The 13,583-nt window shown below is 41.5% G+C and overlaps 2 protein-coding genes across 3 annotated transcripts in view; one reads left to right on the plus strand and one right to left on the minus strand.

The window, feature by feature from the left end:
* The window catches only part of jv (javelin), a 28,724-nt gene extending 16,507 nt beyond the window's left edge, over positions 1-12,217 (plus strand). Inside the window, exons 2-4 of the mRNA XM_069138249.1 lie at positions 5,513-5,767; positions 8,249-8,552; positions 8,639-12,217. Of these exons, the coding sequence (XP_068994350.1) occupies positions 5,513-5,767; positions 8,249-8,552; positions 8,639-11,371 (3,292 nt within the window). The 3' untranslated portion in view covers positions 11,372-12,217. The remainder of the gene's footprint in view (positions 1-5,512; positions 5,768-8,248; positions 8,553-8,638) is intronic.
* The window catches only part of MCU (mitochondrial calcium uniporter), a 72,413-nt gene that overhangs the window by 27,280 nt on the left and 31,550 nt on the right, over positions 1-13,583 (minus strand). The gene's annotated exons all lie outside the window — the stretch shown is intronic.

Raw genomic sequence — 13,583 nt, forward strand, 5'->3', positions numbered from 1 at the left:
GCGTCGAGAGTTTTTTCAGCTCGCAATATTCCCGTGTCCTTATCACCTCGTTGAATCTTCTTCTCCTTACCAAGATTTCAGGCACGACAGCAATCGCAGTTATAGTCAGTCAGAGCAACCGAGCGGCAACAGAACAGCCCAGAGCTCCGAAGCGTCAGGCAGATAATTTATACGTATATACGTATTATGTACATATGTACAAAGTTGCGCAATTCGTTTCCCCAATCCTCCTTAGAGGCAGACACCCGTTCGTCTGTATATGTATAGGTATATAATGCAGCGATGGTTATGCGATTGTACAACGTAAAAAAGAAAGAGAGAAAAAAAAAACACTTTTGTTAAACAATGTAAAGATGCCACGCTTTTTACCTCTCGTCAATCGGTATGGAAAAAAAAAAAAAAAAAATGAAAAATTCCATTTTGTTAGGGACGCTGCGGCCAAGACGATCTCATCGCTAACGAATAAATTCATCCTGCATATATATGTATAGTTGATGCGTACGTCTGTATGATGCATGGGTTATGTAAACGTAACAACTTGATGAATTTCATTCAGGAAGTTTGCAGATTAGAGATAACGAGCAATGTATTATTCATCAAGGAGTACAAACGGATGTGATCGAAACATGATTCCGAAGTTTCAAGATACTGTATGCGATTTTAATAATTTCCAGCTCAGACTGGATAAACCAAGTTTCGCTTTTCCTGATCGATCGATACTAGATGGTTGCATTTTTTTTTTGTTTTGTTGACCGGGTAAACAATCAACCGTCGTCAGATAAAATAAACGATTGCCAAAATTGTGGAAACGTGGACAAAAGTATATGCAAGACTTTATAAATGAATTGAGCAACTTTTTTTTTTAAATCCATCTTTTACACCGTAGTTTCAAAAAGAAACCGATTAATAATTACAGCGTGAGTTAGATCTATATTTAGAATCGTCAGTAGTCGGTAACACAACATGTAGGTACATTCGGAGGTTACCTTTACTTACGCAACGGTGATACAATAAAAGCGTGAATAACAACGTCTGCTGAGATAAATCGAAATATATATGTATATATGTATGTATACACAGTGTGCCTATATAAGTATTATACACAAAGTTTTTGTGGGCTGCATGTCCGTGACGCCGTTGTAAAGATTTAACTTGGTACCCACTGCAACTGATCATGTCCGAGGCGATGTTTCTTTCCCGTATTTCTCATTGCCTTTTCTCACTCATTGCTTTTTCCTCCTTTTTGTCCGTCGAGATCAGCTTTACGACCGTAACAACAGATATTCGTTTGGCCTTCATGGTCGCGAAGTCGCGGTTGCTGAACGCGGCACAGATGACTACGTCTACCTAGAATAAATAATCTCGCAACCTGACTATTAAACGCGTCAAATGTGTATGAAAACAGTTTAGTTATCGCATCGGCATAAGAAACCAGAGGTGAGAAGGATCTCTGGGTCACATGAGCGCGAGCGTAAAACGCAAAGAGAACGTAATTCGCGACGGCATGGCAGGTAGGCAGGCTTCTTAATATTATTCGCATTGACTGTCCTTGGTTCTACATAACTTAATGACCATTCAGCGCGAGTATTTTCACGCTCGGGAATTATCCTCATGTTTTCTTGAATTTCCCATTTCCTCTTCGTATCTAACGTGGCTGCACACGTCGCTCATTCGTAGGGGAGTTTTCCTTTTCGACGCTGAGAGAAATTTTTAGTTCCGGTTACCGCTCAGTCCTTGACTATTTTTATTTTTTACCACAATCGAAATATACAGTTCTAGGTAGAAAATGATAATTAGTTTTCTAGCTGTCACCGGAAAGTCTACTATCCGCTACTATTCTTTCTCATTACGATCGCTGTTGCTAGATTTTCTTGCAACTGTTGCGAATATTTAACGCTTGCGCGACAATAAATTGACGTTAAGCCTTATCTAACTAAAAAAGTACAATAAACCGAACAAACTGATTGTCCGTTGCAATTACCAAAAAATGATCGACAACAACGTAAAATGGTTACGTGTACCTCGTTTTTCGAAATTCCAACAATATTCGAACAGTTTTTTTTAACGATACCTATTTTACTGAATTTTTCTAGTTACTATAAAAAATAAAAAGAAGACGCCGTGGTTTTATAAGAGTCGAGTCAGCAAACGCGTGTGTGAAGGAAGTAGCGTTCGATAGTAATTTTTTTTTACCGTCCCCTTTGAATTGCTTCATCATCCGAATTTACTCAGGTGGAGTTTGTTGATTTTTCTATAACTCAGCTAGTTCTACGACAGATGTGCACTGGTAGGCATCGTTAAAGATCGAATCCAGGGCACCCGGTGCTGCGCATACGAAGTATGTACATTTCTTATTTTACTTCACTTTTCCCAAGTTTCTCCCCAGGACGATCGCGTTACAATATGCATGGGTATACAGTGTGTACCTACATCGGTAAAAAGCGAGACGGGTACGCCAGCTACCTTCTTCTATTTATAAAAAGTGCGTGCGAGTGCACACGGATCGATGCGATAGCGAGGAAAAAAGCCATCTCGAGAAGTTTTAGAATACTTCGTGCGAAAACATCAATTCTATATAGATATATATTACAGAGCGAAACGCCTGACATTTTCAGTAGACAAATTTTACGACTGTAATAAGGTTCGACCCATTCATTCCTCGAAAAATTGAGCTGATCCAGGTTAGGAAATCAAAGTTGAAAGGGTTGCAAGGAATAGTAAGAAAAAAAAAAAAACTTCATCTACCTTCAAAAGCGTTTTAATATATATTTATATATATATTATTTAAATTCAGGATGAACTCCGTCGATGATCAAATATTATGATACGTATGGGGAAAAAGGTGTTCGGAAAGAAAAATAAAAGTATATTCCAACGGTCTTAAAGTAGAAATATACCATCGCAAAAAAACTAGAGCTATAAAGTTTCACAACAGCTGTACTGTATAAAAGTTTCCGGAAGACTTTCAAGACTTGAAAAGTACGTGCCCGATACAATACATTTTCGCGTGGTTTACGTCATACATGATTTGCCGTGGTTGTAGATACTTGTTCTTCGATACAGACGTTCGATGCTCCGGGAGTTGAATTCACCTTCGATCTTCGGTAATTAAGTCCAAAGAAAAAAAAAAAAAGCAAGTCGACAAAAAGGCGTTGCTTTTTACGGAGTTGTATGAGTTGTATATTAAAATTAAAAAAAAAAAACGTGAGAAAAAAACGAGCACCGCCGTCAAGTTACCCACGCATTCTAACATATTGCATTGAAGGAAGATGATAAAAAAAAAAATATATATATATATTATACATGTTTGATAGGCAATGAGATGCGATATATTTTATCTATAAACCGACGTATCGTTTGTGACGAACGCACCGTTTGCTTACGCTTATATGTTGCTTTTTTTTCAAGACAACAAGGAGCAGTTTCATGTCTACTTTAGCGTCGCGTTAGGATGTACCGCGTTTAGTACACACACTTCAAACGAGTTACGATGTTGGTACTATTACGCTCCCTGAAGGAACGACGCGTTATTCCCGGTTCAAATTGACATCGTTTCAATTTTTACGACAAGCTTGTAACACCTTTGCACAGGTATGCTTACCGCGTATTGTCTACAGACATGTCAAAGTACGGATCCCCCGCTTTATGACCATAATGACCTACGCGAGGAGGGTACTTACAGCGTCAGTTTTGCTATTTATCTGCCTAATTTTTTTCCCTCCAAATTGCTGCAGTTTCTTTCTCGCCGCCCGCAAACGGATATTTACGCAACATACCGCAAGGGGTTGAAAATTATCAGTTTCCCTTGCAGGGAATGCTGCAGGAGACTCTTGGGAGCATGAGAGACACACCCATCTATGTATAGGTATACATTCGGCTGCAGAGCGCATGAGGGGGCAGATATGCGTCATTATTTAGGGTAATGGTCTTAGTACCACAGGCACGGAAGCAAACACGGCGAGAAAGTAATCACTCAATAACTTGATGAATTATTACTACTATTATTACTATTATTATTATTATTATTATTATTCTGTTTTTCAAGTAATCAATATTTTCTATTCCCTGCTTCTCTAATTGACCTCCTTTGTCAAATTTTAACAGTCCATAATTTGTCCGATCAGTCGTGAAGATCTCATTTATTATTGTCTCAGTAAATTAGCTACCAATTTCAGACAAAAGGCCAGCGTCAGGCATAATTTCTTTCGGTCTTTTTTTTTTTTGTGACTTTTTCATTATTCTTAACTACCTGTTGATTATTATTATTAAGAATTTTTCTTTGCATATCGCGGTTCGAGACTGAAAGCCAATACCGAAGCGGGTGATTTACAAGCTCTCAGCTATTTCCGGATTGGGGTATAAAGCACAGGTCGTTGAAAGTGGAAGCGATCGGATACGGCATCCGCGTTACCATTTGTGGCTACGGTGGTGAGACCGCCACAGCCTTGAGGTCATTATGGTGTACCGTGACCGCGAGAACTTTCGCTGATAATGAAACTGAAGTTTAAGTCCGCGTAGACAAGCAGTGAAAAAGATGCTGCGAAGCAAAACTCGTCGTACGAAATCGATACTTCATCATAGCACATGATAATAAGCAAACTCAGCCGCGGAGGTCGTCATTTCACTATTTACCCCGACGCGACGACTCGACCAGCGAGAAACTAGATACTCGGGGAGAAATTACTGTTAATATTACTGTTATTATTGTTATCATTTATCGTAAAGAAATTTACGCAAGTTAAAAAATCCTTGTTAATCCGAACTAACCCTGCCAACGTATAAGGTTTAAGTGGAAATTTGCAACTCAGGGAAATGCATCTGTGCACTTACGGCTAATAGTTTTACTTACGTGAAACCGTCCCTACGGACTGCACTTTAATTCCGCACGAACGCAAAGCAGTTACTCTGGCTTGTGAAAATTGCTTTGGGTAGTACAGACCCGGCGAGAATTACGCATTATATAGAAGTCTTGGGGAAATGGGAAAAGCTCATTTTACCAGAAAGAAACGTGCAGCAATCCATCACATGAAAATTCAATCCTCTAGCACCCTTCTTTTTCATGTTTCATTATTTTATAGAATATGTGTTTATTCCTTCTTCAAATTACGCTTCGTTTGTGAAAAGTTTCTCAACCGTGTTGAACGGGACTATAATCTGAATATTTTTCAACTGGATGAGAGCATCAGACGACTTTGATAAGTCGGGAAAGTATATATAAGTTTTGCAGTAACGTTGCAATCATTGAAGAAAATCATTGAGGCGTTGAAGAAAATTTGTCACTCGTACGAACCAAGGATCGATCAACTGGTAGAAGTTGTTTTATAATCTGAACAAGCATAAAATGATCCGGTTTTTATTAGGGAAGAGAGGAATTTTTTTGTCAAACTCACATAGTGTTATTGGAAGCAAAATGCGGTTGAACAAAATTACCCCAGGGTCTTCCCCCACGTATCAACCTGTAACAAAGTTAGTCAGCAACTAATTAATATAATTACCAATTACATGTTCGCAGTGCGCCTAGAGAGGGAGGCAGCAGCCGCCATGACCATCGAGGAGGGTCTTCTTCGACATCGTTACGAGAACAGCAACAGCAGCAGAAGTTATTAAAGCGAACAAAAAGTTTGGCCGTAATATCCGAGGAGAACAGAGCAAATACCCGGCCGAGCAATTACTACAGACTTGGCGAGCCTGCATTGTCGGAGGCATTCAGGAGGCAGCAGCTCATACCAAGAGCTAAGCTCATCAATCGGCATTCCCTGAAGGATAGGTGAGTGAGGACGCGATTCTAATCAAAGACGTTGACCAAGCGGATGTATAAATTCCTGGATAAAATGTCACGGCTGCTCAGCGAAGACGTTCGTTGCTTCGTTCGTCGTTCATCATTATTTACACACCGAGAAAAATTTCATTTGTTATAGTAACTAGAAAAATTCAGTAAAACAGGTATCGTTGAAAACACTGTTTAAATATTGTTGGAATTACGAAAAACGAGGCACGCGTAACCATTTTGCGCTATCGTCGATCCTTTTTTGGTAATTGCAACGCGAAATCAGTTTGTGAGGTTTACTCTACTTTTTCAGTTAAATAAGTCTTTAACGTCAATTTATCGTTGCACAAGCATTAAATTTTCGCAACAGTTATACAAGAAAATATAGTAACAGTGATCGTAATGAGAAAGAATAGTAACGGATACCAGACTTTCTGGTAACAGCTAGAAATCTAATTTTCATTTTCTACCTAGAACTATATTTTTCGATTGTGGTAAAAAATAAAAATAGTTAAGGACCGAGCAGTAACCGGATCTAAAAATACCTCTCAGTGCAGGATATTGCGGGATACTCGAGATTAATTTTGTTGAAAATTCGATGCACGGAAAGTCTAACATTCGTTTGTAGTGCAGACGAGTACATATTACTATTCGCTTGCTTTTGTGGTGAAATGAAATTTACGGCGATGAAGATGGGAGTGGAATTATCCCGGAGTAGCGATTAGGGCAAACCTGACCCTGGTCGTTATGCGGTCAGTTTCGAACTTTGAAAGTATAGATAGTTGAATGTACTCTGTAACGTGATATGGGCCGTGTAGGTTAAGGCAAAACATGTACTTCTGAACGTTTATCGCACTATTTTGAAGCAACGTTGAACTGACTTGAGGGCAAAGCTTAATAAAGTTAGATTGCGTCAATGGGTTTACTTCAGTCGGCATAGAATTAGAAGTCACGTGAATAAAATATGACAGAGCGTCGCTGTATCTACAGTAGAGTCCTGTAAACTAGGAGAAACTTTTGATGAAAATAGCAGCTTTTAGGATTAACTACTTCGGTATAGTTGCCCCTGGTAGGCAAAACTGTCAGAGAGATTCCGAATTACTTCTCTTGCATGTTTACTAAGCTCTTGCTCTCAAGGCTTGATATCCGGTTGCGTTTTTTCGGTTTTTTTGTTTTTTCTTTTGCGTTCTGCAAACAGGTATGTCGGCTGATACGAGCAGATTTCATTTGTTACACTGTTACACAAGACCGATGAACAAAGCCAAAAAAAATACAGCCAGAGGAATAAAATCGCGACGGGTTTTCATAGAAATGTCAGAATTTCTCTCCTTGTAACTTGATGAGAGACGAATGAATCTAATTGACCTCTCGTGCCCCTTTCCTTGCGGAAACAACGGCGAGGTTTTCTCGAACTACAGCGAAACGGTACGATCGTTAAAGTTTGATAAACTTTGTGAAACTATATGTATAAGATACGGAACTCCTGGCGAAACTCATTCCTAAGGATCCATTCGCGTGCCTGATTATACGTTATACATGTAAAACGCCTCCACATACTCGCATCGTTCGAAAGTTACGTAACCGAGGAAAAAGGGTGAAACCCTTATTGAACTTTAGAGGGCGATGAAGAAGCAGATTTTTTTTTCTTTCTTTAATCCCGCATGTCACACTCTTAATACTATTCGAATCAATCACTGGCATTAAATTTCATCACGTGTATCCGCACCAGGCATGACTAAAAAGTGGAGGTTGCTTCCATTTCCTTTAGTGAATTTAGTAATTAAGAGAAAGATGCGATTAGCAAGAAACAGGGAAGAGTATCGATTAACGTCTTTTACCGGTATCACCTGACACGTTTCACGTTTTTCAATAATATAACGATTTTGAAGCCACGCTCTTCCGGTGAAAAATTAGGGTATCCACGAAGCGAGGCGGTAAGTTCAGCTAAAATTTTTCTCCAAGGAACCTTTTTCTGATAATAAACTTTGACCGCTCTCAAGTTTCGATTCCTTGTTTTTCCTACGCCTTTCCCGATTACCTTTCTACTAAATTTGTTTCACCTCGTGTATCGAACTTCCACAGTTCTAACAATGGTACAAAGTTTCTGGAAAGTAAAGTTCAGTCGTTCCGTTTCTCCACATTGAACTCACTGCAAACTCGGCAATATATTGAAACGGGCGTTCAGATCAATGAAAAATAACGAAATGATTGCCAAGTTTTCTTTGTGATCTAGTTTTGCCTCGTAGCAAGACATCGATATATTCATTACAAAGACCCTTGTTTCACCCGTTCTCCAATTAAGACTGGAATAAATTGATTCCCAAGACTGAGCCGTTAATCGTCATCTTTCAAGATCACTCAGGCGATCAATTCACTTCTGTATCAAAATATCAAGAGGGCATTAAGAATTCCAAGAGGGTACAGGGATACAGCGGCCGCTTCATTAACCGGGGGTTTATACCTGTTAACTTTCGATTGCAGACTTTCAAAGAGCCAGCAACACCTCAACGAATCATTCGAGGTCTCGAATCCAAGAGTGTACCGATCACGTTTGCCTTCCGACACATATTCGGTGTCCGATCCTCACGTCTCGCTGCCAAATTTCATACCCCAGAATTCGCGACAGAATCATAACCCAGATCGACTCAACATTCTCGAGTGGCCCGAAGCACCGAAACGTTACCAAAGCATCCAGAACTTGGACAACGTCTCGGGACTTGTCGATGTCGTCCAAGAAAATTGGTCAACGGAGGGAAACAGGAGTATAGACTGCATTTACACTCAGGTCAGTTTATCGGCTCGACATTATTCTTACTCTCGTACAACAAATATTCTTGCATAGCTTTACACTGAAATTAAATCGTTTCACAGGTAAAAAGAAAGCGAAAGGAGCACCGAAGTTTGGACAGTGTATTATTCGAAGACGACAAAGAGCTCGAGTACTTCAACGTGTTGGACCTCCTACCGTTGTCAAACGTCCGTTTGCAATTCGACGATAGAAACGGATCGGATAACGGCGTTAAGGCGAAAAAAAAAGAGCGGAATCGTGAATTATTCGAGAAGAACTATCGCCAGGTTCAATCGTCGTCGGACGAATACGAAGACAAATACGGGATAGAAGATCCTGACAAATTGCGGAGTGAGAATCGGGAAAAGGAGAATTCTTATCAGCATAGCGAAGGACTCGAGCCCGATATCGCTGAGGCGTTGAACGCGTCGAAGATTAAAGAAATCAACGATCTCTCGAACTCCGAGAACGGTGAAGAAGACCCTATTTATGTATCTAGGATTGGCGAAGAAGCGACAGGATTTTCGGACAAAGTGTTTAGCCAAAAATCTGGAGAAAAACGCGTCCTGATCCTCGATTCGGACCAAGATAAGTTCAGGGCGGACGTTGCGGTTGTGAGACCGGTTAAGGATTACCGAAGGATCGAAGAGGCGGAGGACTACAAATCGATTTGGATATCTGACTCGGAGGATCAAGAGGAAATGTCGCGTAGACCTCAGGTGCTCAAGGTGATCGACAACGACGTAACGAAGCGTAACAGGACATCGGTAATCGAAATTGGCGATGTGACCGAAGCGATGAACTCCGCTAAGCAAACCGATGGAACCATTTCGGAGAGTAACGATTGCGTGATAACGAACGACTCGAAACTCTCGTCGAACGAGAGCCAAGATGAGGTCCGGGTCGAAGACGTAAAGACGTTCTTCGAAACGAAGTGCAAGGTGAACGGCGAAGCCAAGAGCGAACGCTCGGAGGGTAAATTCGGAAGAATAATAAACCATACGACAAGCATGTTCGGAAAGGCTTGCAACGCGGTAAAGGGCAGTCTCGGCTTCGAGGCCAGATCTGACAGCTCCGATTTAGGGTTGGGATCCGAGTCAGGGAGCGACACGCGGAGGCAGTCGATGGACGGAATCGACGAGGTGGAAGACGGAACGAAAGCGGTGGCGAACGACACAGAGAACAACCACTCGGCACTCTCAAGGTCGTTCAGCTGCAGCGTCGACAGCTCGGCGAAGAGCGAAAACAGTCCGGAATTCGATCACATAAGGTACAAGATAATGAAATCGGACTTGTTCAGCAAGAACATGTTCGGCAGTATGAAGAACGAACAAGTTTTCGACGGGCTGATGCAGTACCTCCAAGAGTATTCGTTCCACGATCTTCTGGTCGACAATAACGTCGTGATAATCGAACCTGTGCGGGCCGAGACGGTCGAGAGAAAGACGACGTCGACGAGGTGCGGCGGGGGAAAATCGAAGAACCCTTCGTCATGCCGCATATCGGGAGCTATTGAGAAAAAGTGTGAGGAACAGCGAAAAGTGGAGGATGATAAAAACGCGGGAAACCAGCCTCCCAAGAGCCCGAAGCAGGCTGGCCTAAGGCGGCACTTCTTTTACCACCCGATACGCGTTAACAGGGAATTGATCGATGACGAACTGCCCGATCCGGACACGGTCAGAAACGTGAGAAAGATGTTCGAGGGGACTTTGAAACTAAAAACTCCCGATCCGACCTTCTCGAGGAACAGTCCTACGAGGAAAACAGTGAGCATGAAGGACCTCAGACAGATAAGCGAGAGCTTCGATGGATCGGACAAAGCCGACGGATCCCGGAGCTCGAGCAGGGCGAAAAACACGGCGAACAAGGACGGGATGGAAAGCCCGAGGAGTGAGTCCAAGACCAGGATCATCGCCCAGGCCTTCGAGGCGAGGAGTGGACAGACCTCGCCCAGCGACAGCGGACTCTCAAAGCACAAGGGGATAAAGTACCTTCACAACTGGGACGCGGGGAGCGTTAGCAGCGGTGTATCCAGCGATTATCCAGACACCGATCCCGGTAGTGGAGTCCAGTGCACGTCGTCCGAGGACGAGGACGAGTGTCAGGACGACGACGATATCGACAACGGACCTGGGCACTCGGTGTCTCAGGACGTCCTGAAGAAGATAAGGGAGTGCGGAACCTCCGTCACCTACTACGGAGGGAAGGTGGTGAACACTTGTAACAGCCCGTTAATATCGCCGCCTATAACAGGGAAGATAATGCGTGAAATAATGAGGAATAAGCCCAAGAGCAACGAAGCTTCCAAGGATTACGTCAAGTTTCGATTGGTGAAGAGCAACTCTTGCGACAGCAGGTTAGAGCTTGCCGGTAGACTAGTCAACGACCAATCAAAACGCGATAAATTCAGCAAGAAAATCGGCGAGCAGACGAACGGCGCTTCGCGTATCGAGTACACGCCAAATTCTGATCTTAGAAAATGCCCGATAATGGAAGGGCGCAACGTCGAGGTCGTGGAAGCGGACGATGCTGCCGAGGAGATTATCGAACCGGAAGTAAAGAAAGAACCGCCGATCGTGATCGGACTCGAGCCGAAAAAGGAGGAGGTCAAAGAGCCGGAAATTTTCAAGGCCGATTTCAAGCTTGGAAAGTTAGAAGACACAAAATGCTACGCGAACAAATTTAACAACAGCACGTTTAACCAGTGGCAAGTTAACGACCCGATCCAAGAGAAGAAATGCAAGTTTGGAGAAATTGATTTCGAGGAATTTGAAGTATTGGAAGACAGTCTCAATTCCAACGATAGAAAAAATTAGAATTCATTTGTCGACACTGTTTCATTTCACGTGTACAATTTCAGTTGCTATAGGTATATAAATTATTGTCATACCGCGAGTGATGCGAATTAGCAAAGGTTAACGGCATAACCTGATGGTCGTCATTATTTTAGGAAGGCACTGTGTATAAGTCATATTACAATATTAAGGTACATTATGGTAATTGCATAAAACTGACATCTTTCCCGAACCATCAGCGTTTCAGGGGTATATTACACAGTGAGTTTCTCTACCTTCGAAACGACGGGTGCGCCTTGTTCAAGCAACCGGAGTTACAGCTCTCCTGTTCAGGTTGAGCATCGTATCCTGCCACAGTCATCCCAAATGTCGAATATTATTTGTTTTGACAACGTTTGGGATGTCTCGGTTGCGGTATACGATGTTTAAACCTGAAATGAGAACTGTAAGTCCGGTTGCTTGAATAAGGCGCACTCATCGTTCCGCGGACAGATAAACTACTGTAAATATACGATATGTACTATAAACGTATGATGAGAGAATTTTTGTCAATTTCTGTAAAGTAAAATTCTCTATTATTTATTATGTATAAAAGATTGGCAAAAGAAAAATGCGCCAAATTATTTCAAACCCCGTCGTACAATGTCGTCTGGAGAAATGGGATTAGAAGTGTAATGAGTAAGTGCAATTAACAGATAATCTATCGTCGGTTAGACGAATAATCTTGGCGCTCAAAAATTGACGACATTTGATGACAGATGTACTTGAACAAGTATATTGCATATTTGCATGGCGTGATTCGTTTGTACGACATGTTATGTAACTTGGATTATGAAAACGAGAAAAATATAAGGTATAAAATTGAAATAGTAAAAATAAATGGTTTCTTGCAGAGAAAAAAGACCCGGGTGAAATACTGTGAATTATAACGTTTGATTCGTAATCTTTTCAGTATAGTTTTCTACAACTGCAACGATCCCAGAAACCGCCTCGAAGCTGGGTACGGAAATAATTCAGCGAGCATACCTAAATCGAGAGACCGCAATCGATTCATCGAACTCCTTCCAACATGATTTATCACCTATATTCCAGATTAAACTCGCTGATTCCGTTGATTTTATTACTTTCTCCAAAAGCTTTCAAAAGGTTTCCAAAAATATCATACAACGATAAAAAGGATCATCAAGGGTTGTTACAATTGTATCCGTGAGAGCGAAAGGTAGGTACAGCTCCCATTGAAGGTCGTCCAGAGTCTTTGTTCAAACCACGACTTAGAGCTAATTGAATGACCGAGCAAGACAACGAAGTGCTCTCAGAGTCGTAAGAAATACAATAAAATAACCACCAGACTGAAAATGCTGGGAAATTCGTGGCGATACGCGAACGTGCGCAATTCCACAAGATAAATCAAGCAAAAAAAAAAAAATAAAAAATAATAATAATAAATAGAACGGAATTTTTCATTAAAAGTAAAAGCCAAAGAACCCAGTGCCAAGTTATCCAGGACAATTTTTAATAATTAAATTCGACGAAGTGAGTCAACGTTTAATTTTGCGAATGTATAAGACGAACCGGAAGACGTTTTCCATTTGCGTTTAAGTTTAAAGCCAGCGACGTGAAAAAACGGCAGAGGAATGGGAGCGTTCACGTTGAGGACATGAAGAATCAGAATTTGTGAACAATTCTTTTTCACTTACCACTCGAGACTATCGAGCCACATGTATACCTTATTATACTTCTGTCCCAGAGGTTGGCTGCATATTTCAACAACTCGCATTGTAAAGGTACAAAGGTAGAGGTACTTCCTTCTATAAGTGCGCCTTGGCAATGCAACCAGTCTGCCACTTCTGCATTCACGTAATCGTTTCAATGAAACTTTATTGCATTATACCCTGACTCTCTTGATATTTTACCTATAGACGCGGTTTAAAGTTTATAATAATGTTGATACGAAGAACTTGAATATTTTCGATTAATGAGAAAAATGTAATTTCGAGTTTTTTGTAAATCAATATTTCAAACAGATTTTGAGATTAAAATTCTGGAAATCAGACAAACTACGTGAACTTTGGTGTTACCGGGTGTATCGGCTGCTCCGAGTCCCGCTTAGCGACCTGTAGCGATGAGTGATAATTTTGGAATGCTCCCTCTCGCCGAGCGCTCCGATTTTCAGTTTGACCGCTTCGATTGCCGGTGGCGCCCTCTGCGCGCGGAACAAATTTTTCGCGCATTT

The sequence above is a fragment of the Neodiprion pinetum genome, chromosome 1 (assembly GCF_021155775.2).
Source record: "Neodiprion pinetum isolate iyNeoPine1 chromosome 1, iyNeoPine1.2, whole genome shotgun sequence".
Taxonomy (NCBI): domain Eukaryota; kingdom Metazoa; phylum Arthropoda; class Insecta; order Hymenoptera; family Diprionidae; genus Neodiprion; species Neodiprion pinetum.